Source organism: Tetranychus urticae, chromosome 3, assembly GCF_039701765.1.
Source record: "Tetranychus urticae isolate SD_2017Ah chromosome 3, NJAU_TeUrti_SD_1.0, whole genome shotgun sequence".
In the NCBI taxonomy this organism is placed as follows: domain Eukaryota; kingdom Metazoa; phylum Arthropoda; class Arachnida; order Trombidiformes; family Tetranychidae; genus Tetranychus; species Tetranychus urticae.
Genome location: NC_142960.1, coordinates 5,742,160 through 5,769,740, shown reverse-complemented (window position 1 = coordinate 5,769,740; position 27,581 = coordinate 5,742,160). Strand labels below are relative to the sequence as shown.

The 27,581-nt window shown below is 31.9% G+C and overlaps 5 protein-coding genes across 10 annotated transcripts in view; 2 read left to right on the top strand and 3 right to left on the bottom strand.

Moving 5' to 3' along the window:
* The first annotated feature begins 3 nt into the window (after positions 1–3).
* On the top strand, positions 4–2,278 carry LOC107371355 (poly(ADP-ribose) glycohydrolase). The gene is made up of 2 exons (XM_015939408.3): positions 4–1,160; positions 1,236–2,278. The coding sequence occupies exons 1-2, from the start codon at positions 487–489 to the stop codon at positions 2,158–2,160; spliced, it is 1,599 nt and encodes a 532-aa protein (XP_015794894.2). The 5' UTR covers positions 4–486; the 3' UTR covers positions 2,161–2,278.
* Positions 2,279–2,282: 4 nt separating this feature from the next.
* On the bottom strand, positions 2,283–7,996 carry LOC107371353 (cytoplasmic aconitate hydratase). 3 transcript variants are annotated; one of them, XM_089268856.1, is made up of 9 exons: positions 7,761–7,996; positions 7,459–7,551; positions 7,040–7,346; positions 6,458–6,712; positions 4,956–5,349; positions 3,408–4,708; positions 3,169–3,316; positions 2,802–3,110; positions 2,283–2,701 (listed from the first exon to the last, which is right to left on the bottom strand). In XM_089268856.1, exons 1-9 carry the CDS (start codon positions 7,771–7,773, stop codon positions 2,573–2,575), a joined length of 2,949 nt encoding a protein of 982 aa, XP_089124982.1. In that variant the 5' UTR covers positions 7,774–7,996; the 3' UTR covers positions 2,283–2,572. The 3 variants fall into 3 exon arrangements, with proteins under 3 accessions (XP_089124982.1, XP_015794892.1, XP_089124983.1); XM_015939406.3 differs by having other exon boundaries at positions 7,459–7,545; XM_089268857.1 differs by lacking the exon at positions 6,458–6,712.
* Positions 7,997–9,057: 1,061 nt separating this feature from the next.
* LOC107371450 (peroxiredoxin) lies at positions 9,058–10,624 on the top strand. The gene is made up of 5 exons (XM_015939532.3): positions 9,058–9,161; positions 9,228–9,379; positions 9,456–9,591; positions 9,835–10,069; positions 10,376–10,624. Exons 1-5 carry the CDS (start codon positions 9,138–9,140, stop codon positions 10,453–10,455), a joined length of 627 nt encoding a protein of 208 aa, XP_015795018.1. The 5' UTR covers positions 9,058–9,137; the 3' UTR covers positions 10,456–10,624.
* Positions 10,325–11,923, bottom strand: prel (preli-like). Its single transcript, XM_015939531.3, has 2 exons — positions 11,466–11,923; positions 10,325–11,388 (listed from the first exon to the last, which is right to left on the bottom strand). The coding sequence occupies exons 1-2, from the start codon at positions 11,555–11,557 to the stop codon at positions 10,827–10,829; spliced, it is 654 nt and encodes a 217-aa protein (XP_015795017.2). The 5' UTR covers positions 11,558–11,923; the 3' UTR covers positions 10,325–10,826.
* A 1,487-nt stretch (positions 11,924–13,410) lies between these two features.
* The window catches only part of LOC107371448 (A-type potassium channel modulatory protein KCNIP1), a 29,060-nt gene continuing 14,889 nt past the window's right edge, over positions 13,411–27,581 (bottom strand). For 2 of the 4 annotated variants that reach the window (XM_015939528.3, XM_089268852.1), the window contains 5 exons: positions 16,826–16,950; positions 16,018–16,161; positions 15,273–15,476; positions 14,833–14,895; positions 13,411–14,019 (listed from right to left, as the gene is read on the bottom strand). In XM_015939528.3, coding sequence (XP_015795014.1) covers positions 13,972–14,019; positions 14,833–14,895; positions 15,273–15,476; positions 16,018–16,161; positions 16,826–16,950 — 584 coding nt within the window. In that variant the 3' untranslated portion in view covers positions 13,411–13,971. Of the gene's footprint in view, positions 14,020–14,631; positions 14,896–15,272; positions 15,477–16,017; positions 16,162–16,825; positions 16,951–27,581 lie in introns of those variants that run through there. The other 2 variants (XM_015939527.3, XM_015939529.3) reach the window with 1 other exon arrangement.

Below are 27,581 nucleotides of genomic sequence, written 5' to 3'. Positions count from 1 at the left end.
ATTATAGTTTGTTGATTCGATCAATCGATTAGCATAACACAGAATTTTGAAATCTAATCAAAATCATTTTATTTTCTTAAGTGATTATCAAAATTAATTAAGAGATGTAAAGTTTTAATTTAGGTGAATTAAACACAATTCAATGATAAAGTCGGAAATCCCATTCGCGAATAAATCAATAGATGGCAGTTTCCGCGACAAGTTTGAAACCGATTAACATCTGATTTTTTATGAACTAATGTGTTGAATTAGACGAATTTTCAATCCTTTCATTCCTTTTATCAACAACAATTATTTTTACTCTTTGATCAATCTTATTCTTACATATTCAGTTTTTTTAAATTTTAGAGCTAAATCTAAATCCATCTTCGCTGTCTCGTCGAGTTTTGCTTCTACAGTTAGCTTCAAAGGACTAAACTACATTATGTCGTTTGACATGCAATTGTTTTGATTGTTGCGTCTTTCACCAGCTCGTCTCTTCAAAATATGAGTGTCTGTTCAGCTCAATCAGATTGTGGTTTCAATCGAGAACCTGATTGTTGTGCTTCCCTTGGTGAGTTGAGACCATCATCCGATAAAACCATCTTTTATCAAATACCATTACCTGACGATGGTCCACCTAAACCTTATCCAGTACGGTTTGTGTATAATTGGTCACCTACAGCGTCTGCATGGGTATTGTCATCTACTTATCCAGCTTTCTCAACCCCATCAAACTCATCAACAAAAGAATATGTAAAAATGCCTTTCAGTGTCGATAATCAATCGAAACAAGGAATAATCGAATCATCTCAATGGACCAAAATTGTTAAAGTGCTTACATCTTCTAAAATCAATACATCAACTGAGCTAGTTGCTGTTATTAAAGATTACAACCCTTCCATGGCAAGAATGAGCTTTAATGTGCTAAGGACGTTAATCGATGATTGTTACTCTGAAGTGGAAAAGGATTTATTTTTTACTTCTACTCTGCCTAAAATGATAGCATTGACACTTGAACTACCCAAGTTTATTCGCCAACCAATTCCGATTCTCAAACAGCGGACAAATCACTCACTCTTTTTTAGTCAACAGCAGATCGCTTCATTGCTCTGTAATGGTTTCTTTTGTACTTTCCCCGAACACAGGCAAGCCAAATTGCAAGATTTCTCATTTTCAAAGTAAGTTTATTCAATTTAATAAAAATTTAAGCATTCAATCATCTTCTAACGGGTTTCTGATCTAACTTATTGCAGATTGTTTTCTCATCCTAATGACGAAAGATTCACTCGTAAATTGGAAAAGTTAAAATGTATCGTTAATTATTTTCAACGGGTTGTAAGTGATCCTCCGAAGGGTGTTGTTTCCTTTGAAAGGCGTTATTTGGCTGATAATGAAATTACTAACTGGTCATCATCAAATTACAACCTTAAAAGAATATGCGTTTGTCCGAAAGGTGCGATTGAAACTCATGGATTTGGAATGTTACAAGCGGACTTTGCAAATAAATATGTTGGTGGAGGAGTTTTAAGATCTGGACTTGTTCAAGAAGAGATTCGTTTTGTTATCAACCCAGAGTTAATGGCTTCCATGTTATTTACTGAAGTTTTACTTGAGAATGAAGCTTTATTGATAACAGGAACCGAACAGTTTAATAAGTATTCTGGTTATGGCGATACATTTCTTTACGACGGTAATTATTATGATCCAACTCCAACCGATGAATGGGGTCGCCGTTATACCAAAATAGTCGCAATGGATGCAAGCTATTTTCCAGCGGACAAAGTTCGTAATCAATACAGGAAAGGTTGCATCGATAGAGAGTTAATAAAAGCGTATGTTGCATTTATGGAAAGACGCAAACTAGACCCAAAAAATAGATGTGCTGTTGCCACAGGTAATTGGGGTTGTGGTGTATATCGAGGTGATCCACAACTAAAATCTCTTATCCAGCTGATTGCTGCTTCTCTTAATGAAAAAGACCTCGTTTATTTTACTTTTGGTGATTTTAATTTATCAACTAATATGAACAAAATTGTTACCAGTTTAGCTGAGAAAAATGTTTCCGCTGGCCAACTTTATCAATTTTTACTCGATTATGGAAGCTACGTTTCTTCACTTGACCATGATCAAGAAATGGAACCTTTGTTTGACTATATAGAAAGAAAATTTTTATCCTGAATTTTTTTGTAAATTTTTTTCAATCAACTTGAACAATGAAAACTTTGTTTTCCTTTTTTTGAATAATATCAGTTACTGAGTAACATGAATCTAACTAAAAATTGACTTTTAAAATAGACACATTCGTTTAAATTAATTTATTTATCCCAAGTTTTCTTACACATATTGCAATCAAATTGAACGAAGAAAAGAAATTTTATAAAATCATTAATTGTGATAAATTTTTTGAGCAAAAAGTTAATGTTGATAGAAAAGTATTGAGAAAGATAACATTTTACTCCAGTAAAAGTATATAGTTTATATTCGTCTCTTCGTTTATATTTATTTATGTTTGATCAGATTATTGAAGTCGAATGTTCCATAAAATAACCGAGGAATAAATTAACACAGTAAATGAGCTTGAGTAATTGATTTAAGATTCTTTCAATAGTCTTCTCAACATAAATTGCAATATTCCTCCATTAAGATAGTATTGAAGTTCAACTTCTGTATCGAATCTGATAAGCACATCGAACTCTTTAGTTTGATCATTGCCTTGAACCTGAGAAAATAAAAATTAAAAAATTAAATTAAGATTTGAAACTTGCCATTTCTCAGTAGAAATAGAATTGTAAGTTCTTATTGATAACATTCAAACATACCCTAACTTTAGTTTTTTGTCGAGTAGCTAAAGGCTCGGGCATTTCGATGGTAAAAACTTCATGGCCAGTGAGTCCTAAACTGGGTCCACTTTGACCAGGCATGAATTGTAATGGCATAACACCCATACCAATGAGATTACTTCGGTGAATTCGTTCATAGCTTTCAGCAATAACAGCTCTGATTCCTTGAAGTAGTGGACCTTTAGCTGCCCAATCTCGAGAGGAACCACTTCCATAATCTTTACCAGCAATAATAATTAAAGAAGTGCCTTCTTGTTTATATCTTTCTGCAGCATCGAAAACGAAAAGCTAAACAATAAAAAAACATTAGTATTTGATAAACGAAGATGAAAAGATAAAGAATTACCTCTTCTCGAGTTGGAACGTGAATGGTTTTTGGCCCTGGTTTGGAAACTAATTTGTTAACAAGCCTAATATTGGCGAAAGTAGCTCTAACCATGACAGCATCATTACCACGACGAGACCCATACGAGTTGAAGTCTCTTGGTTCAACACTGAAAATACAAATGAAAAAGATTAATTTTCTGTGGGAAAAGATTCAACAAGCTAAATGAAAATGGGTTTAGATGTTAAATTTTTACGAACCCGCGTTCCATAAGATATTTAGCTGTTGGACTGTTTCTCGCAATCGAACCAGCTGGACTGATATGATCAGTGGTAACAGAGTCACCAAGATAAAGTAAAGCTCGAGCATTTGTTATCGGTTTAATTGGAGGTAAATCTATGGTCATGTTATCAAAAAATGGTGGACATTTAATGTACGTTGAGTCTGGATCCCATTGATATGAGATTGATTCTGATACTTCTAAATTATTCCAACGTTCATTGCCTTGAGTAACCTTGGAATAAACTTCTTTAAACATGGCAGGTATAACATATCTCTGTTCAATATCTTGAATTTCATCTCTTGAGGGCCAAATATCCCTTAAATAAACATTATTACCAGATTGATCTTTACCAAGTGGTGATGAATCAAAGTCAATAACAACTGTCCCGGCTAATGCATAAGCAACAACCAGCAATGGTGAAGCAAGATAATTAGCTCGAGTGTTAGGATGAACACGACCTTCAAAATTCCGGTTACCAGAAAGGACTGAAGCAACAACCAAGTTTTTACGTTCAATGGCCTCTACCACTGGATCAGGCAAGGGTCCACTGTTACCGATACAAGTCATACAACCATAACCGACAATGTCAAAGCCCAATTTTTCCAAATACTGGGCAACTCCTGACTCTTTAAGGTAATAAGTGACAACACCAGATCCTGGTGACATACTGGTTTTAATGTAGGGAGCAACATTAAGTCCTCTTTCAACAGCCTTTTTAGCTAAAAGACCAGCTCCTAGCATAACTGATGGATTAGATGTATTGGTGCAACTTGTTATTGCTGATATAACTACTGATCCATGGCCTAAAACATATTCTTGCCCATCAAAGACGAAAGATGACTTATCATCTAATGCTTCATTTGAGATACCAAAGCCTTTAAAACCAGCTTTGTTTGATAAACATTGGAGAAAATCATTTTTCATATCAGTTACGGCAACTCGATCTTGAGGACGTTTAGGTCCACTTGTTGATGCAGTTATAGAGGCAAGATTAAGCTCATAAACTTCTGAGAAGATTGGATCTTCGGATGCGTCTTGATAATCACGGAAAAGTTTAACAGCTTTCAAGTACGAGCTGATATACTTAATGTGCTCTTCACCTCGTCCTGTTTGCTCTAAATAAGCTAAAGCTTTATTATCAACCGGGAAGAATCCAATAGTTGCACCATATTCTGGACACATGTTGGCAATAGTAGCTCTGTCAGCAATCGATAGTTCATCAACACCGGGACCAAAAAATTCAACAAATTTACCAACAACACCAACTTGACGAAGATGCTATAGATTAAGAAACATAAAAAACATGTTATAATATGTAAATAGTAAATGATCTTCTATAATCTCAAGTAACGTAGCTGATTGTCAAATTTGAATAACTACAAGAGTTGGTTTTATCTCAGAAATTGATGAGTAAAAGCTAAGAGTTTCATAGCAAGTTTATCGAGCGATGCTATGAGATATCAACAAAACTCAGCGAATTTGATTCAGAAAAGGAAAAAATGGCATTTCCTAGAAAATCAATTACCTTGGTAATGGTTAAAACTAAATCGGTTGACGTCGCAAGAGGAGGTAATTTACCAACTAATTTGTAACCAACAACTTGAGGAAGAACCATGCTGATTGATTGGCCTAACATGACAGCTTCAGCCTCGATTCCACCAACTCCCCATCCAACTATACCAAGACCATTGATCATGGTAGTATGAGAATCAGCACCGACTAATGAGTCGGGAAAGAGTAAACCTTCAGATTTAAAAACAACTCGAGCGAGATATTCAAGATTAACTTGGTGACAGATACCAGATCCTGGTGGTACTGTGGTCATGTTGCGTAAAGCTTTGGAGCCCCATTTGAGAAACTGGAATCGCTCTCGATTTCTTTGAAATTCAATGTCTTGATTACGATGGAGGGAGTCAGCTCTGAAAATAGGAAGGGAAAAAGGGAAGTTGAGAAAAATTTCATTACAAATTGAATGTATGTATAACCAGCCACAATCAGTTGCTCTTTCGCTGACAAGATCATAACAAAGCCAGAATTTTTTATGATAGACATTATGGTAAAGCAAAGGATAAAATCCAATATGATTTCTGAAAGGAGTTGATTATTAAAGGGTAAGAGCATTAAAATGGGATAAAGGAGGAAAAGTCAAGCATTCGCAATCATCTATGACGTTATTTACCGTTTACAAGAACAGTAAAAAAATTGAAACTGTTCATAAGCATGCAGAACAAATATAAAATTGAAAATTAATAAATCAACGTTAGATTTCAAGATTTCGAATGCAAACAATTATAATCGTAATTCTGACAGAGAAAAGCAGGACAATAAATTCAATAAATTACAACTTCCTGATATGGAATATTAATAAATACTATAAAATATATAAGGGAAATAAAATTTATAGCATCCAATGATTATCACGGTGTGAAATTATTATAGATTGAAGTGCATTCTTTGATGGATGACTGGAAATTGAGAATATTTTCACTCATCGAAGAGCTTGCTGCTAAAATTAAACTTCGGCCAAGACTTTCCCAGATGATTCTGGTTGAAAATTAAAGAAAGGTTGGTTCAATAATGGTTAATTTAAATGGTGATATTGTTAAGAATAAAGAGAACTATTGGAATGATGATTTGATAGGAAAGGAGGAACAAACCAGGTTGCACCAAACTCAGATGAAATTTTCGGATCGAACTAAATTTTGGGAAAATTAAAGGCAAGCAATTCAGCTTGAATCACTATATGAGAACAATCTCTGTAGATTGATTTTAGAAACTCTTAAAGGTAAGAGCAATGAATGAAAATTGACAAGAGAACGAGAAGAGAGCAGAAACATGGAACAAGGATAAAACTAATAAAATAGACAAATAAACAGATGTAATGGCAAAACTGGTGAATTATGGAAGTGTGAGCGTAAAGAGCTTTTGAATAGTTGGTGATTAGTTAGCAACAAGAAGAAACAAAAGCTGAAAAAGAGGAGACATTTGAAAAGAATTAAGAGAGATGAAGAAAATTAAGGTGCCAACCCTAAGGATTGTTGTCGATGAAAGGGACAAGAGTCTTGGCGAAGTTTGGCAAAACTATGAGGAATCCAATTTTCGATATCGTTAACAATATGATTGGCATGTCCATTGTTCACCCGAACAGGAACTGAACTTTTAATTAAGCTGTCTGCCAACATGCATTTACCATTTTTCTGACAATCATCACAGAATTCTTGAGTTGAGGGTGAGTTTCGGCCATTACTTTTCCCGATTCCAGGCCTTATCATGTTTAAAATACTGGAAAATAGAACCATGGTATTTGGTTCCGAGTCTCATCATTTCACTGTACATGTCTCATGTTTTTTGAAATTGTTAAGGGAAGGAGAAGAGAAAAGGATGTAGGGAAAAGGTGAGGTCAGCTCAAATGAGAGAAGTTCTGTCAAAAGTTATCCAAAGATTGAATTTTTTTCTCACTGAAAAATGATCCATCAAAATAATTATAGATTAAAGGATATATCTATGGCTAACTTTTGATTTGAACTTGGTCAACTAATCAGAAAGGATATTGGACATTGTTTTGATTGATTTGACTAGGATAATTATGAAAATAATTTCAAGACGTACGTTCTAGAGTAATCAACTTGCACAGAATGATCAATAACTAAATCGGTTGGGCACAATGGATTAACTTTATCCGGATCACCTCCAAGACGTTGAAAAGCATCTCTCATAGCAGCAAAATCAACAACAGCAGGTACACCAGTTAGATCTTGAAGGATTACCCTGGATGGATTAAATGGAATCTCAATACTTTCTGATTGATTATGTTCCCAATTAAGGATGATGTCCACATCTTTTTCCTTAACCTGGAATCCATCACAAGATCGTATGGCCGACTCAAGAAGAATCCGAATTGAAAAAGGAAGTTTTCCTGAAATGGGCAAAAGATGACACAAAACAGTGAAAATGTAAGGCTTGTAATGACTAAGCGATGACCATAGAGGTATAACAAAAAAAAGAAGACTTAAACAGCAGCTACTTACGGTATTTTTCTTGATCCAATTTAGTCAAATCATAATATTGATAAGTTTGACCACCAACCTCCAATGGTGTTAATAAATTCTTGAAAGCTTGACCTGATAATTGAAATAAAAACCATTGAGAAAGGCAACAAGAAAAAATGAGACTAGGCAAAGTTACAAAAAATTGATGGTAACAGCTGATATTGACATGTTTTCCCAAAAAAGAGTCAACAATGAAATTCAGTCAAGATGTTGGCTTAGTTTCGAAATAACAATCATCACTGAGAAAATTGAAATTCCAATCAAGTAAAAAAATAAATTACCTTTACAAGACATCGCTCTTTACTTCAATAGAAAACGTTGAGTATAAACAAAAGGGAAAAAACAAAGATGAAATGGTAACAAAGCAACACGATTCACTGGGCAAGAAGTAATGAAATACTAATTTAGGTACCCAATGAGTTAACAAACTAAAGTTGTATTATATTGAATTGAATTAAACTTGTAAGAACCTTAAGATTAGATAATATTGACAATGTTAATGTAAATTCATTGTGTGGCAGCAACTGTGACTCTCATTCCAAAGGTAGTAAAAAAACATCTCACTTTCCTCTCCCTCATCAAGTCACGTAAGCACAGGTTCATTTGGATGAAAAATGCAACATGAAAATGAATTTAGTATTAACAATGAAAGCTAATTGAACAATTTTGTTGTATTAAATATTGAATAACAGCAAACATCGATAATCAAAGTTACACAAAAATTACTATCAACATCCTCTGCATTGCATTTGATGTCGCCTGATCAATTTTGATTCTTCAAGCTTACATGAAAAAAAATCATTGTTTGACTTTCAATTAACCTTTAATTTAATGTTTTACCTTCCTAGAATATTCCTATTCCCATCTAATTTAGTTAATTAGCTGAATATAAGCTACAGAGTTTAGTAAATGACTTGAAGTCCATTGTTCCAAAATTGAAAATTGAGCTTCTCCTACAGCAAATAGCGATTTTTTAGCGAATGAAAACTTTTAATTGGGTCATTATTTGAGTGCTGATTTTGAAGCTGATATATCTGGGGTGAAATAATCTGATCTTAAAATCTGGTGAAAAATTGTGATAACTTGAACATCAATTTCAATGTCAATTCAAGGTTTTAGTAAAGTTGATTAAGAGTCTAGAGTTTATATTGAAAGGCAATCCCAATCAGCTATCTGGCAAGTTCATCATCACAAATTGAATCCTCCCAAACCAAGCAACTATCCACATTGGATTGGTTATTCAAGAGGCAATCAACCCGATTAGATCCATGGAGAAACTTTCGGTGAGGCTGATCAATGTCTCTGATTTTAATCACATGAATTGAGTTGAAAGTTGATTTATCAATATGCACCATTTGGTTGAACTTAAATCAGCGCTTTGCAAAGAAACTAATAAATGGTTCAAACTATCGGGATATTTTTCCAAGTAATGGACAAATATAATTGTTGAAATATCTAAGCAATTTATTTGATGTTGATTCATTTATTTACCATGAATTATAACGTAGATTGGACTGAAATAATTAACTGTTACATTCCATAATTATTAAACAGACCCTCACTCATGTGTTAACAGGATAGTCTTTGGTGTTGACCTTGTTTTGATTGTCGTTCCATCACTTTTTTTCATTAACAGTTATTTTAATAGTTATTAAACAATGTTTAAGCGTGTTTTAAGTCGGGTAAGTCTTTCATCTATCGATTTTGACATTCAGTTTGGTTAATTATTTGTTTATTTATATTCTTAGGCTTCTATGCTCCATAGCTTCAGGAATATCAGTGTCCAACGACCAGCTCCTAATTTCGAGGCTACTGCAGTTGTTGATAAAAAATTTACGAACGTCAAATTAAGTGATTATCAAGGGAAATATTTGGTCTTATTCTTCTATCCTTTGGACTTGTAAGTTATTCGGATGGAGCAGTTTTACCTGCTGTTCGAAAAACTGTTGTTTAATTATTTTTCATTTATTTTGCAGTACCTTTGTTTGTCCTACCGAGATAATTGCTTTCAGTGATCGTGCAAATGAATTCCGTGCTCTTAATGCTGAACCAGTTGCTGTGTCTGTTGATTCCCATTTCACTCATCTTGCATGGGTCAATACTCCACGAAAGGTAAGATACATTGAGCAGAATTTTTCATGATTATCTTTCAAGTGATGAATCAAGTAGACTCTTTATAGGATCTTCTCTAACAAGGAAGATATAGTTAGATTATGTCTGGCAATATATTCTGAAAGTTAAACTAACAGGAATTGCTTTGCTCATTAAATTTGGATTACCGAAATCTTTTATTTTACTGTTTCCATTTCATTCTAATGATTCGATTCTTTTTTTCTAATGTCAACGTCTCTTTAGGATGGCGGCTTAGGACAAATGCAAATTCCTTTGATTGCTGATTTGAATAAACAAATATCCAAAGACTATGGTGTTCTATTAGAGAAAGAAGGTATTGCACTTCGAGGACTTTTCCTGATTGATCCAAAAAGTATTGTTCGTCACATTACCATCAATGACTTACCAGTGGGTCGATCTGTTGATGAGGCTTTACGTGTAATACAAGCTTTCCAATATGTTGAGAAACATGGTGAAGGTAGGTTGAATTAAAACTCATTCTGCAAATGAGCTTGAGTAATGTTTGAGTCAATTGACAAAATGCCAATATTAGATTAAGAGTCTAAGAACCTTTAGAATGTTCTTTCTCGTTCGCAAGTTTTCTTCTACATAAACTTACTCATCATTTGGTTGAGTTAAGATGAATAATGTATTACCGATTCACAGGTAGACTTGTTTGATTGTCAAACATTAACTCAAATTGAATATCAAGAAAAAATCAATTCAAATAGTATTAACAATCTCATTTATTGCTTATCGTTATTTCTTTCATTTTTATTTACAGTTTGTCCAGCTAATTGGAAACCCAATGCTCCTACTATTGATCCAAAGAATGCCAAATCATACTTCGAGAAAGTGAATTGACACTATAATCTACTGGAGTAGTTATAAAAGTGTATCACCTTAGATGAGAAAATCGAAAAATTATCATCTCTGTGAATTGAAGAGGGAGGGTAAAAGGTGTTAATCAAAGTTATAGTTGTGTAAAAAATCCACCACAAAATTACCAATAAACTTATTCAAAAACTTTAAATGTTATTTCTTTCAATTGACATTTTTCAAGACTAGAATCCATATTATTTACTAAATTTTTCGGTCTGCCCTCTCTTTCACTTTCGCTAAATTTGCAACGATTTCCAGAAGATACAAATCAAATAATTTATCGTTTCAATTAAAATGAGCAAATTCGTTCCTTCTTTTTTACAATCTGTTTGTTGATTCAGATATTGTTTGTATTATTGATTTTGGGTACATGCAGCAACGGTAACCAAAGGCACTCCTTTCAATTTTGCTTTCTCCTTAATTGATAAAGCTTTTTCTTTAAGTTTCTCCATTAACAACGGGTGTAAAATGGTATTATTAGTATCTATGGTATTCTCTCCATTAGAATACATAGCGTCCAAAACTAATTGTAATCCTTTAGCAGCTTTGGTACAACCGTGCTTGAATCTTTCAGTTCCAACAGCTTGAACAGCTTTAGAGAGACCGTACATATTTGAATCGATCCAAGCTTTTCGTTCAGATATAGTAGTATTTGGATTATCATTTGCTGGTCGATAAACAACATTTTCATCGACTGTCATTATTGTTTGCATTCCAATGTTACGAGTATTGGTCTCAAAAACCTTATTAACTGGATCAACCATAGATTCTTCAAGAATGTAACAAATTCTTGATGGAACGAACCTTTCTGCCCATCCAGGTGGTCGACTCGTTTTGCAAATTAATCTCTTACTTATTAGACGGCCTTCATTATCAACATAACGCTCAACGGTGTCTTCAGTAAGCACATGATTACTGTTAATAAATGAAAAAGACAATAATCCATAGAGTAAGAATATGGTTTGGTAGTTAGAGTTATAAAATTAACTCACCTGTATGGGTTAGGATAACGACACCAAAAGGCTCTCACTACTTGATCCCACGAGTAATTATATTTATCAAACATCTCGATGAATCGAACCATGATGATGCCATGCAGTTACGGATAGAGCCAGATAATTTAGAAAACAATTTATAAGTTATCAAATAGGTGAAAAGGGATAAAGTAAGAAAATATGGGCCGGTGTAGAAAAAACCTTGAGAAAAAAGGTGATGAGGAAGGAAAAACGTTGATGATTTTGTTGTTTACAACTTGTGTTATTGAGTTGGTTTTTGTTTAGACTGGCTCAAAGGAAAAGGAACCTTTGAAAACCAGTTAAATATTGTTCAATCATTATTAACTCCAATCGAGATCGGCAGTGGTGTGATGATAATTAAATGATAATGGATAACATGAAAATGAAAGTAAAAAACAAAATTAACAAAAGTACTCCTTATGACCTGAATTTAATCCATAGAGATAACAAAATATGGGTTTTCAGGAAAAACAAACCCTATTTCGATACATCGATAAAACATTTTCGATACTATTGGTTACTTTGTAAAGCAAACTCAATAAATCTTTAATCAATGTTATTAAACTGCTATTAATATGAAATTAAACGATAACATCTAGTATTGTGAATAATTGATGAAATTAAATTGACTTTATCTTGATGGACTGCAGATGGACTGAAGGTGGACTAGATTGGAGTCTCATAAAGGTTTAATGTTTACTCACTGCTGACTGAAATAAACTGTTCAACTTTATTTGTACAGGACCAACTTTTCACCTCATTTTTCAATCTCTTTTCAACCACTTTACCTCACAATCAATCCAACAAATCATTCGCGGATGTATTAGATTTGAGTGTTGGACAATACGGTGATAAAAGTGATTGAAAATAGACTGAAATGTGGTGGATGTGGAAAAAAACTGGTCTCATTTGTACTGATAATTGATTCTTGGTTCTTCCAGTCAAACAATTCCCATGAAGATCCAATGCTGATGTATGAAAAAAGGTCTTATTATTGACAGAGGAGAAAAGGAATATAAAAAATGTTAAAAATATTCAATTATAAAAAACTATTTCCAATTGTGTTTTTACCATCAATAAAAATCAACTCAATGATCCACAGCTAAATGTCCAGCATAAAAAGCTGGGTCTCACTAAAAGACCAAAATTGGCCAAACGACCAAAATTGGCCAAAAATGGCCAAAAATGGCCAAAATTGATTTAAAACAATTGAAACATGTATATTTGATGTTTTTCAATATAATTTAGCTTATCACTGATGCTAATTAAGTATTTTTAGACTAAAAAAAGTTGTAATTAGCTTAAAACATTAAGATTACAATTAAATAACAAATTGAAACAAATTTGGATACGATCCCTCAAATTTTCACAACAACAGATGGCAGCACATTTTAAGGGACCGTATCCAAATTTGCTTCAATTTGTTATTTAATTGTAATCTTAATGTTTTAAGCTAATTACAACTTTTTTTAGTCTAAAAATACTTAATTAGCATCAGTGATAAGCTAAATTATATTGAAAAACATCAAATATACATGTTTCAATTGTTTTAAATCAATTTTGGCCATTTTTGGCCAATTTTGGTCGTTTGGCCAATTTTGGTCTTTTAGTGAGACCCTAAAAAGCTCCATTCGTTTTCTCGACCGCATTAATTTTCAATGGTATTGATAAAAAAAATGGTGTTCTTTTCAATTGACCAGGATGAAATCGAATGTAATGAAAATCAATTGATTATCTCATTCCATTGGATTGCAACTTTATCTTCATATGAATTTCAACAGATTTATTTATGCTTGTCAGTAAAAAAAAGAGTTCAATTCATTTAACTCAAATACAATTGAAAATATAATGATGTTCAAGTTGGATTTGTTAGTTTACTGAATGAAACCAAAGGACAGTGAGGATAAATAAAACAAGATAATTAACTTTTTCCATCATTAAAATTGAGTTTCTTTTTTATTATGATCAATTTGTCATTTAACTGCCTCTTTATAATAGTTACAAAAATCAGTTGCTCTTGATTATTGTAATTTAATTTTGCAACATTGTGCTGTTAGCTTGAAGAGTTGGTTTGGTCCAAGCAGCTCGTCAATTGTTTTTTTATTTGATTTGATTGTTACCAAGAATCATAGTGATCATTCCTGGTTCCCTGGTTGAATGATTAAACTTGATAATCCAATCTTGAATCTAGACATGGAACCATGATTAAATACCATTTCAACTTGAGTTTCAACAATTCCATGTTCAGTAAAAAACAGCATTGTAATTGATTATTACCAATCAAAATCTAGCTTCACAAATACAATTAATTGGGTTACAATTTTGTTTGTCTTTACACTTGAATTTGGTCTTTCTACTTTCGCTTTCGCTTGATCCCTTGAAGATCTCATAACTGGACTCATAAACCGAATATCAAATTGAAACAAATTGGCAGGTAAAATGTTTCCAATCAGATAATGTCAATTGTGCTTTTAGTATCCATTCAAAATATGGTGTCAAGAGCGGATAATGATTTTGTAATTGATTCATCCTGAAATGAAAGGAAAGAAATGAAAAATTAATATTGCATTAATAGCTGTTGTCGTAGATTAAATCTACTTGATATAATTTAACACTTTATGGTTAGATTTAAGTGTTCAGTTCAACTTTACTTGGATGACTACACTTACGAAGGGATAATTCATTTTTAACAATACAACTGTAAGATTGATATATTTGCAAATTCATTACACAAAAGGCTTCATGCAACGATTCAGGAAACAAATAATGATAACTTAGCGAGGATGAATCCTGATTCAGCAAACCTAAGTGTTAATAATAGTTGTTGTAATAGATGTTGTAGAGATGTAAACATCAATTAGGAATCAACAATGGCAACCAAAATCATGTTTAATGTCATCAATTTAACCAAATTTATTTCTCTTTTCTTTCCAACCAGCAATCTTATTCCTAGAATCTGTTAACTTAATCATTCCCTTGATCATTCATTACAATCGAGTAGTAATTTTACTCGATTGTCTGTTTAAAAATTGATTATTTTACTTCAATGCTTGCTTTTTTCCAATGTGTTAACTTAAACATTGAACAATTGAGTTAAACATTGTTATTGATTTCACAGCAAACAGAGGAACAATAATCCAAATACTAACGATGAGGAATTTTATTTAAACATTGAATGTTGATTTTTTTACCATTTTGTGGGATGCTTATGGTTATTTTAAGATTAAAAACCAACAAAAAGGTTATAAGCTGATCAATTTAAGTTATAATGCAATACTGAAAGCCTTTTCTTCAATTCCAATTTAGTCGAGTTGTTTACAAAGATGAGCAAAAATTGACTCACTTGAAGACACGAATCGATGAATTCTTGTAAATTGATAACTCCTTTTTGTTTTTGATCAAATTTCTGTATAAGAAGCAAAGAGTAAAAACAAAAGACATAAGACAAAGTAAAAAATATGTTCAAAATAAAGCAGATATTTGGCCCTTTTCACTCTCAAAGATACAAACAAATGAAAAAGCAAAATAATCAGAAGAGAAATAGTATCAGAGGAAACATCTGCAGCAATTTGTTAAGCTGACACGAGACTAAAGACGCAATTTACACTCTCAAATAGTTGAAATTGAGATCATATTTGTCCTTAATCATGTTAAGCAATTCTGTGAAAGAATAATTTCAAGCAGATTATAGCACTAACGAGGTCTAACATGAAACAAACGCACTTTTCATGGAAGGTATCTTTGAGAGTGAATAGCACTGGTTAAGAGAGAAATTAATCTAACCCTAAATACTCGATCAGTTTGCTCTTTACCATCAAGAACAAATTCAACTGATTTACCCATAAGATCATAAACAGCCGAGATTATTTGGGCAAATTCATCCTTGGTCAACACACCATCACCATTTACATCATATAAATTGAAAGCCCAGCGTAGTTTATCTTGGACACTCCCACGGGCTAAGACTGATAAACCAACAACAAAATCCTGAGAAGAAAATGAACAATAAAACCATTAAATGAACAAAATCAGGTTAAATAAGACAATTTACACAAAATAAGACACTTAATCACATTGAAAAACATTTGACCAACAATTCAAGAAGTTTGATCACATGGCTTTTGATTTCTTCCAATAGGCGACTAGCACAACTTTTAATTAGCCCCTATTTCGTGAGATGGCGACATTATGTAATTGTATTTCTTTAAAAAAACCGTTTATCTAACGTCGTGTTTAAAAATAAATCAAACTCTTGTTTAATTGTGATTCTCTACAAACTACTTAAACTTATAATGTTTATAAAATTTACTCGATTCAATTGGTCTACATGTACTTAAATGACTTTAGGTGATTTTAGTTCGCTCAGTAACTCTTATTGCTCTGTCCCTGTCTTGAGTTGTCCTTTCCATCTTATGTTTTTTGTTTCAGCTTCTTCTGTTACATTTGATTGCTGCTAGGTTGGGTTAAATTGTTTGGATGAATATAATTGGAATTTGAAATTTGTATTGTTCAAATAAATTGTCTATACCGTAAACGTGATGGATCCAGTGTGTTCCGGATCAAATGAATTGAAAATATAATGTGCATATTGACTCGCATCTGATCCTCGAGGAAAAAATTGAGCATAAATGACTTTAAACATATCCTCTTTTACAACTCCTGATGGACAATCCTGTAAAGTAAATTGTGATATTTATATTAGTGGCTATTGTAAACAACAATTATCTCTTCAAATAAGAAGAGGGAAAACATTTCATCTCAATTTAATTATCAAACTAGAGTGAAGCAACATAGTCACAAGCAAATATGATTAATCATTAACCGCCGTTAGATACACTTTAACCATCAAAAGATGTAACCAAATATTGGATGGAGATTGAATTATGACTCTACACTGGATTGCTCTGAGCTAAAATGTGCATACATTTGAATGTAAATACAGCGAGATATTGAGATTGTTCTTAGCTGCCTGTAAACCCATGGAAAGCTTGGTTATGGAATGGAAACTCTCAGGAAAGTATTCAATTTTAAATTACTTATCTCTATTTTTAATTCAATTTATCTTAATCTTTCGCTCAATTTCCCTCAGCCTTACTTGTTCAATTGCTATATTTGTAATAAGATATTTTGATGATTTTTCAGTGTAATTTGATAGAAAAACAATAATTGACTTTTCTTTGTTACAGGTTGACGTTGATGATGGCATTACTTCAATTTCTGGTTCAATAAATGGTTCCAAGTTTCAATCGTATTTTATATCCAAAAAAGTGGGACAAAAGTCATATTCTAAGTGTATCAACCAAGAAAATGTGAATTATCTGGATGAAAAGTCTTACCTGTTTGAATCCTCTGTACATTACTTGAAGCTCTTGTTTACTGAATTTAGTCAATTGGCATAAGACTTCAATTGGTTCAGGTTTGATGTGTACTTGTTGTCCATCAAAATCATCAAAATCTCTTTCTGCAACAATGGAGAGGAAAAAACAACGATTAATAACAATTAGTCAGAAATGAGTGTTGGTCAGTCAATTAGGATGATCAAAAATGATTATTTGCTTAGTAAAACAAACTCAGAATCTTGAGTTCTGTTGACAAAACTTGAAACATTGTACCAATCATTCAATTTAAACCCATTCTCAGGTTAACCTTAAAAGCTTAAGCAGTTGACTAAATTCAGTAAACAAGCAATTACTAGGCCAAGTTTAATCAAAAACCATTGCAATAAGCTTAACCTTTACCATGGTAAATCTTATATAGCTTTGGATATTTTGATTAAGCTTGAACAGGAAATAAGTTGACCATCTCATATATCATTAACCTGTTTTGGTGTCAACAAAGATGGAAAATAAGATGAACAATTGGTCAGTTAGATTCATTCTGGGTCAGGATGAAGATAAATGTTGAGTTTTAATAACAATGGGTTTTGAAACCAGAGAAAAGTGTTCCCCAAAAACACACAACCAGAACAAGAAATGATTATAACACAATCAAGATGTTAATCTAAAGCATCCTTTCCAATGATCAAAGCTATTAGCAATGACAGAAATACATATTCATCAATGAATTAATGAAGATTATCAATAATATTCAGTTTATCATTCTAATCCTTTACTTTTGTCTAATCTTACTTTCCCTCTTCATTCATCTTACCTTTCCTTAAAATAATACAAGACAATTAATCATTACATTGTTCAGTGTGACAACCCAAAAACCTGAACCCATATTAACCCGATTATCAATTTAAACCCATCTTATTATTGATGATAGCAAAAAGACCAGTTGACAGTTGATCAATGAATAGATGGATACGACAATTATGATTAAAATTGTTTGATCGATGAGACGAATCAAAAAGAGCAAATATTTGCTTTAATTGGTTTAGTTTATCATAATAAATTGAAACAAAAATAAGATTTCAATCTTTTCTGGTTTCAAGATTTTCCATTTTCCCATTTTCTGGTTAACCAAGATATGAACACTAAATAATAGCGAATATCTATACAATTTAGATTACAATCCCAACAGTCTAACCATAAATAATGAAGCTTGACTCCTGATTTGCTTATTAACAATTAAAAAGCTCATCAAAATTGCTTCCTTTATTCAAAGCAATCTCAAAAATTCATACATTTTCCTTACCTTTACTACTTTCATAATAGTAAATAATTAATTGTGCAAATGCATTAACCATGATTATTGGGATGAATCTATTGACTTGGTTACCTTCATCTGGCTTGAATAACACCCAAATGCTGAGCACAACAAAGTAAATTAACTAATAAGGTTATCTTTATTACAACCGTTAATATAATCCAGTTTACAAGTCAAGTATAATCTGTTAGTTAAATTGTCAACCTCAACCAGAATTGAGTTGAACAACAAAAATGGTTATTTAATGAACATTGAAACAGACCAAACTGGTTAACTAATTCACAAATTAATTGTTTACACAAACCTTGAAATGTAACCTTAATTAGCATCTTAATCAACTGTAAATCAACTGTAAATCAGCTTTTAAAAGGATTTTCATTAGAGTCCATTAAATCCTTTGGTAAACATTAACAGTTGTTTTTGCAAAATGTAAACCTATGCAAGCTTTCAACTTAACCCAATCAATTTTTTGGTTTAAACTTTCATTCCTAATCAATTGAACAATCAGTTTACAATTTAATTAAATAACAAGTCTATGAAATGATCAATAATAAATTCATTAACTGGTATAATGGATAATGTTAATACAAAAGTGTATGCTTCAATGAATATAAATATGAAACTAAACATTTGCCATGAATTGAGGAAAGAAAATATTTTACAATTTTTTCAATTTTACAAAATTGTTTGCCATTTTATTTCTGCCTTTTCATTGTTCAGTTGAACGATGAAAGATTCAATTCAACCATAAGGTTACAGGAAAAGTGATAATAATAATAATCATATAAAGTGTAAATATGAAATAAAATTGGATTGCAAGCAATTCATATTGAATGTAAATCATTTTTGGGCTTAAATTTGTATTCAATTTTAGATTCCCATTTTGACGTGTTTGTGTATCTATTTTTGGTGTTCAATTTTTCATGAAAAATCATATTGAACATGGCATTTTATTTGATAAAGAATATCAATTGTAATCAATTTCAACATTTTCATTGTTCAAATGTTTGCTCAATAGACCATTGAAGGGAAACGTTTGATTATGAAAAGCATTTTTCAAAAGCAAAACCAAATTGTCGATTATCGTTGCTATTAGTGAATGATTAAATGATTGTTTAATCTGTCAATGTCAATAGTTTACAATATTTTGATTGATTGATGGGTTAATGTAAACCATTTGGGCTAAAAAGCTCTCATCTGTAAACATGTCGATAATTAATTGAACTTTGATTTTCATTCATTTCCATATTCATCTCCATAACATAGCAAAAGATGAAAATGAAAAAATGCTCGTAAAGGGTCTCACTATGTGCTCCACTTGATGGGGCAAAGTGACTCGCCTAGGTTTGAATATGCGTGTCTTACTGCCAACCATAAGACGAAGATTTTGATTATAAACCTTTTGTCCTTATTAAATTTGATCATTACCATTGCATGATTTAATAAACACAATCTACTCATTTTACATTTTACCAAACATTTAAAATTAAAATCTGTTTTTTTCTGGTTTAGCACCTAATTTTTCATCAAGATTTATTTTCATCTGTTAACCGTTATAAATAAATGAAACTCATTTCTATTCACTTGAAATGATTAAAATGAATGGATTAGCTTTTGAACTTGAGACCAGCGTTTAACTGTAAATTGTCATTGATCCTGTCTAAGACCTGATTTTTTGGTCAAAATCTGTTGACATATATTTTGTATCAGCTGTACATTAAGGGATTATTTCCAACTGTTGTGTTTAAAAGTCGCTCTTTCAGTTTTTCACATGGCTTTTAAGTGAAATGTTCAATCCTTGTGATTGAAAGGATGAGATGAAAATGGACAGAACTTTATATCGAAATTTCATTTCTTTATTTTATTTACACAAAAGCGAGTGTAATGGGAAGTGACTTGGGTTGAAAAGTCTGGTTTAACCAGAAGAGTGAAAGATGCTCAACATAAAAAAAGGTTAAATTGCACATTTAGCTTCAGTGTGACTTTTAGGTTGCAAGCTTAATCAAATTAATCAAACTAATCAGATTAATAATTTGAAAATATGAATGATGAAAATGAATAACAAAGTGAATCAGTGTGAGATTGTGTGTAACTTACGACTTGCTTGGGTTGAAAGTTGAGGTGAGACGACTTTACGTCGATTTTTTTTGGGTTCAGTTCTTGATGATACATTGCATCGAACACTTTGCATGGTGTTTGTTTATCAAAACAATTAACTAATCATTCAAAACACTTGGTTAGAAAACACATTTGACAAAGAAAAATTTGATACTTTTGGCAAAGACTAATCATCAAAATGGGTTGCTGGTTTCAAACCTAAATATTTGGTTTGGGTTGACTTTGATTTCTCTCTTTATTTATTGGTTCTCTGGTGTTTATTATTGACTCTTTTGATGGTAAATTAGATAATTTCGATGAACTTTATCAAAGTAAATTAATCAGTTGAATAATTAATCAACATTCATTGCTTGGTTACTAAATGGAAAGTAAAAAAAGGAGCAAAAATGACGATGCAAACATAAACAATGTTGACGATGTGAGTTACAAAAATAGCATTAACTATTGGAAGAGACAGAGTTGCTAGCCAAAAAGATACTCAATGTCTTCCTTTTCCTTCTAGATCATCATTTTCCTCATCCTCATCATCATCTTTACCATTATCATCTTGATGCTCATCCTTACCAGACTGATCAAAGTGATTCATTGATTACTTACATCTGAATACATACTTTGACTTCATCTTTAATCTTTACAACAACAACAACAAAGCGATTTCCACTTGCAAACATTTTCAATGATTTCTTGATCGATTCCTTCATCTTTAATCACTTTTCCCCTGAACAATCATTCCATTATTTTGGCTCCTCACTTTTGTGTCTCATTTCATGTTCATCTCACAACAATCAAACGCAACTTTAATCAACGTCAAATGATTCCTCTTGTCAAATTAACTTCTCCTTCATCATGTTCAACATGACCATGACAATACATTGAGACGATCTCTTTTTTTCAAATCAAAAGTTGACTCGCAGCTTTTCAGCTATTAATTGTTAAACTTGAAAGAATCAGTTTCATGAAAATAAACATTACGATGTAAAGGTTTCCTATGAGAGTTGAGTTAAATTAATTGATCAACAGCCGTTTGCCCTTGATGACATTAGTTAATGAAATGAGCAAAAAACAAACCGAGTCAGACAACTTAATGGCAATAAAAAGCAAGGTTAACCATAGACTACATCAGTGTCAAGTTAACCCAAAGCTTGAGTTAAACCTTAACCCAAAGCATCGGGTTGTTTCCCATAACTAAAATCACAAAAATGACTTCTTTGATTTGAGTCCAATTGATGTAATAAACATTTCATTTTCAGGTTTCACTCAAGTTCAACAGACTGGTTCATTTGACTAAAGGATTGTCACCGAATCGAGCCCATTGTATTGGCTGGTCTAGAAATCATTTAAGGCACAAATGCTTTGCAAACTTACGAAGTTTAAACTCTGTACTCGAAAGGAAAAGTTTTTGAACTTTTTTCTTTAAAAGCCTCTGAAACTCAACATTTGTTTGATTGTAATGAGTTATTTTGCATTATAATTGTAACGAGAAATTGATTGATGTTAAGTATTAATAAATTCATTGCTTTGATTGAAATTTTTGGTCCAAAATTTGCCATTATTTTGAATTCCAAAAATAATTCACGGTTTAATGTATTTTGAGATTTCAATTTGAAGTTCATTTTATGCTATCTTTGTGATATAATAGTTTTGATCAATCAACTATTGAATCATTTGAATCTATCAATTCACTGGGCTTTTAATAGTCACGCAAATGTAAATTGTTGTAAAGAGATTTTTTGTTCAACAAAAAAAAGATCTTTTTTTCCTCAACATTTTATTCAGTCAACAAACACTATTTAAATTATCCTTCAATCTTTTTCATGCAACTATAAACTCGACTGTTTTTGCTATGTTAATGTTTAACTCGATATAAATACAAAATAAGATGTTTTTTCTCAGATAGTTTTACTTTCCATTTTACTTTCATGTTACATGATCATGATTGAGCAAACGCTTCCATGTTGAACAAGACAATTTATGCATTCAAGAAACAGAAACTAATTTAACTCGATTTTTTTCTCGTTACCTTTTGGCTTGTTCAATCAAGTTTTGCCGCTATTTTTCAAGTTCCTAAAGTTGTTAACATTCTGTTTGGATAAAATGTTGTGAACGTCTTTTGAGCAAACAATTTGGTAATTTGTTTTCCCATCATTCAACCGACTTGAAAATTAGTCAAAAATCATGAATGGAATGAATAAAGCAATGATCTGATTGAATACATAAACAGATTGTTAGCAATCGACGACAGTCTTGTTTATCTTGGTAAAACTTAGAAGGTTAGAGAATGAAAAACAATGAGATTTTGTCTCACATTATTGTACAATTTGTACGAAGCTCGAGGCTAACTGACATGTTCTGAATCAGTCTTTCACAATTAGATTGAAATTTACTATAAAAAATTGTGAAATCGAAATTTTCTTTTGCTTCGTTACTTTGAAATAATCTTGTGAAATTTTGGTGAAAATTGGTTCAATCCCTCACTCAATAGTAAGCTTGAAACTTTAAAGAAATAATAAAATTGCATAAATTTAGATTCCAAGGAAATAAATCCATCATTAGTATTCATCATGAATTGCTATTGTTTGCAAAGCTCATTAAGCTTGAACTCTTTTGCAATCTAATAGATTCTAACCCTATCGGCAACCATAAATTGTGATCTATGAAACACTTCAAAGTTCAAAGTTCATGCTGATGGTCACAGCCAGTCCTTGTTGAATCGCTGACTCGAGAAAAACGTTAGTCTTGCTGATAAGTGGATTGAATTACTTGAGAAGCAATCCTTAATTCAAGTTGTTAGACGATTTGTAAAATGATTTATAATTGCAATCAACTAATTATTAATAAACTTTTAAAAACTTAAACTTAAAACTTTAAAAAAGTTTTTACTCTTTTGACAAAGAAATTTGATAGTTTGATTAACTGATCAAAGTAAACCTTCGATTTTTGCATCTAATATTTGGTTAAACCTGGACAGTTGCATAAATCATTGACTCGATCACAGCTTATGTTTGACTTGACTTGATTTGACTTTAAACTTGTCTTAAGACCGAGTTGAACTGTGCATCGCCTGGTTAGGAGACAACCTGAAATAATTGATGAGTTGATTCGATGCTAATAAATTTTTCATTTACCGGTTCAATTTTGAATAAACTCGGTATACATTTAAATATTAAGTCTTTTGACTTATCCTTTTCATGGTAAATTTATAATGTTCAAACATTAACAGATTCACTTGTCACTTGTGTTTTGAAGGAATGAAAACTGTGCAAACTTGACGTGAGCTTATCGAGGGATAAAACTGTCGGTCAATATTGGCCAAGATGGTGAAAAAAGGCAATATTAATCTAATGTTTGCAGCCATTGAAGGCAGTGAAAAAAAGCCAGAAGGTAAAGTAGTTGCGATCAGCCAACATGTCAATCAGTTGAACTGAAGTAAAGGAAAGTAAAAAACTGATGACCATGGAAAAAGTTGACAAAAAAGACATTTTTTTCATCTTTATTGGTTTCATCTTTTTTCTTCATCAACAAGAGAAGAGATGAATGCGAAAAAAATGACTTTAATGGCAAGAAAATTGAGAACTCTCATTGTTCATGCAATTTAATCTGATCCTGCATGTTACCTTAATCAACATTAGATGCAATAAAAGTCTCGAACTTGAAAAGGTAGCAAAAATGAAATTGGATGAAAACGGGAAAACAATGCAGACATTGAATCAGCAATTCCAAGGCGACTCAAATGATTTGATTTACTGAAATTTGATTACAATTTTCTGATCTATTTATTATCCATTAATGATATTCAAATGGAAACCAGCAATTGAATCTGCTTTCAATATTTGAAAGCGACTCTTGAAAACCAGAAAATCCATTTGACCAGAAAACACTTGAAACATTCAATAAACTCATTGAATATCTTCAATTGAGAAGAGATTTTTTTTCAAAAGAAAGTCTTGAATTTTGGTGGAAAAGCATGAACTACATTTGATATTAGTGGACATTAAGTGAAGTCTTTTTGCTGATTACAGTAAATTCACACTTATTTTGACCAAAAAAACAGCGCCGTCTATTATACTGCCAATAGTAAGACGAGAGTACTATTTAAGTTATCCTAGCACTGTTTATGCTAGGGCTAAAGCTCTGATACCAATAGATGGCTCTGATTTTTTGGTCAAAATAAGTGTGAATTTACTGTACTTGTGGGCTGCAAGAAAATCTTGAATTCTGTTAATCTAATCATAATTTGGTGTTAGAGAATCTTGCTTGGATCTACATCAATTAACTAAATTGTCCAGTAAATGTTGAGTATAAGAGCCAAAAGTCCATTTGATCTAATAATATTAATGACAAATGTAATATTACAACTCATCAAGTGTACATTTGAATAGTCTGCAGAAGAGGCGGAAAGCAAAGCATTAAATGGTGCAACAAAAGCAGACTTTTGCCCATTCAATTTTCACTTAACAGTCGACTTGCCCATCAAGATCAAACAATAGTTAACCATGATAATGGGAAAGCTCACAGATTTACGCTCTTAATCATGAGTTAATGATCAAATATGGTGAACAGTAAAGTGATAAACTCTTGATTCATGGCGAGCAACTCAACTGGACTTTCTCAGTTTATCGATCGAAAGATTCTTAAGAAAGTCCATCAAAAATTATCATGTTCATCATGATGCTCATCGAGAATAAAATTCTCACGAGAATCAGATGAATTGAGTGAATGTTAATTTGGCCAAAAGAAGAAAATAATTGGAAAAATTTTTCAATTTCAGCATTCTTTAAAGTCGATTTTGATTAATCAAATGCAAATTGGAAAAGTTAGAGAATGAATTGGAAAGCAATTTTCTCATCATTTTGTTCAATTAAGCTCAATGATTCCATCAACTTAAGATTGTCATTTTGATTGGCATTCACGCAATCATCCTATTAACAGCATGATTGAAGGGAAAAAAGAAAATAATTGATTAAATCAAAACTCAACACTTATTCGTTGATATATTATTTCACTCCCAGTTACTCACATTCCCTGAATCATTGATAACAACGAAGCGAAAAGTTTGACGACAAAACTTTGAATAAAAAGAAGAGGAACTTTTCGAAATGTTGAACAGTTCAACAGTTTTCTGGGAGTTTTCATCAGTTTCACGCCATTGAACCTTTGCCTTTGAAGACAGTAAACAAGAGCTGAAAAAGTTCATTATCGTTATTAGACTCATTATTTACTAACGAAAAAAGGTGAGAAAAGCTTTTCAATTGTTTATCTCAACTGGTTCAGCTGATGAACGGAACACAAGCAAGTCGAGTTTATTCAAAAACTGTTCAACCGATAATCCTTTTGCTTCAGAATGCTGAATAAAGAATGCAAAATGTTGGAATTTTTTTCTCTCTCTATTTACTCTTTTGTTTACCTTCAAGGTAATCTTAATGAATGATGAAGATTCAGGAAAAGAAAAAACTTTTGTTGAAAAAGTTGCCTTTGCGCGACATTCAGATTCATCCGAGTTTTCATCAGATAAATGAGTTTTTCGCTGATTATATCGACGGAAGAGATTAAGCTTGGCAATTAATTTTTAGCAATTTATTTTGTTCTTTTTTCTTTTATTCAAACTTTTGAAAGGAAATTGAAAAAATAACGAAACTGTGATTATTAGATAGTCATGCGGTTGAGGCGAATAGATTCAATAAAAAATAATGAAATTCAAGTTTTTATTTCTTCACTTTTTTCGCTTTGTTTTCACATTTTCACATCATGAAGCTGATGATTGGAATGAGCAAAGCTCAGGATCATTTCTTTTCTCAATTTTCTCGAGTTTCTTCTTTCACCCTTTGGGATGTTGACTGAAATGAATGGATAATGACGCATGAATTTCAAGCATTGCGACGTTACTCGAATTTATAACAATGAAAAACCCTGGCAAAAAGAGAAAAGAATTTTAAATAAAAAAAGTTGCAAAAAAAATTGGTTCTCACATTTGGAATCAGCTTGAAGGTGGAAAATGAAAAGTTATCAAAACTCGAAAAGTGCAATATTTGATAAAAGTGAGAAAAGAAAACAAATCCATTTGAGAATTGAACTTTGAATATCATCAAGTGTTAATTAGAATAATATTTTCCTTATTTTCTCTCTTTGCAACAATTTGGCTGGAAACTGTCAACATTATTTCATGTTGACTTTTGCTGATAAATTTATTCATAATTCTTGTTTGATTTCATGATGAGTTGATATAAGAAAGAAAATGGAATAAAAAGAAAACAAAAATTGACCTTTTAATATCAACTTGAAAAGCCTTGGAATTTGATATAACACTGGGAGTTATTCACTGGGAGTGACCAGAATAACTTTGAATTTGCAATAATTTCTCTTTAGTTTTGCTCTCCATTATTCAAGTTATCATCTTTTGTGATTAAAGTTGAACAAGCAACAGATTAACATTCAATTCATTTACTCATTATTCAACTGTAAATGAACATGATCACAATGGAATTGCATTAAGAGATAACTCGAGATCAACTATTATCTTTCGTCTTGAGAATTAACACAATTTTTCTCTCATCATTCAATTACTTCTCAGTGAATCTCATTTTTTATTCTCATTCAATTCTCTTCTTCTTTTCCTGTGTTTCAGTGTTTTTTGTTATCACAGGATAAAGTTTCATGATGATGATGATGATTGGCTAAGGATAATCATTATGATTAAATTTATAGAAACGAAAATGGATAAATGTTCAGAAATGCATGTTTATCTCGGGTGAAAGTGAACCAAAAAAGTGGATCAAAATCTGAAAAGAGTTGGATAAAGTTACTATTCTGACAAGGGAAGTGACCTTGCTTGTACGATCATTTTCGATTTTTTTCGACTTTATATTGTAGAGGACAAAAAATAATTAGACACGTATTTTTGCTTTTTTTACGCCGGTGCGCGGTTTTTGATATTTAGGTACTTTTAAGTGAGGATATTGCATTGAAATCTATTGGAGTCACTGAAAAGTGTTTCACAATTTTTATTAAGATTTTTCATTTTTCTGCTTTTCATTGTTTTACTTGCTTCTCAGTGACGGCAATACATTGCTATTTTTAATTAAAAGTACCTAAATATCAAAAACCGCACACCGGCGTAAAAAAAGCAAAAATACGTGTCTAATTATTTTTTGCCCTCTACAATATAAAGTCGAAAAAAATCGAAAATGATCGTACAAGCAAGGTCACTTCCCTTGTGAGCACGAAGGAAAATGAATGAATCGTAAAAAAAGAGAAGAAACTGTTTTCTCTCTGTCTTTTCGTCTCTCATTCAGGTTGATAACAATGTTAATGGATATTATTTATTTC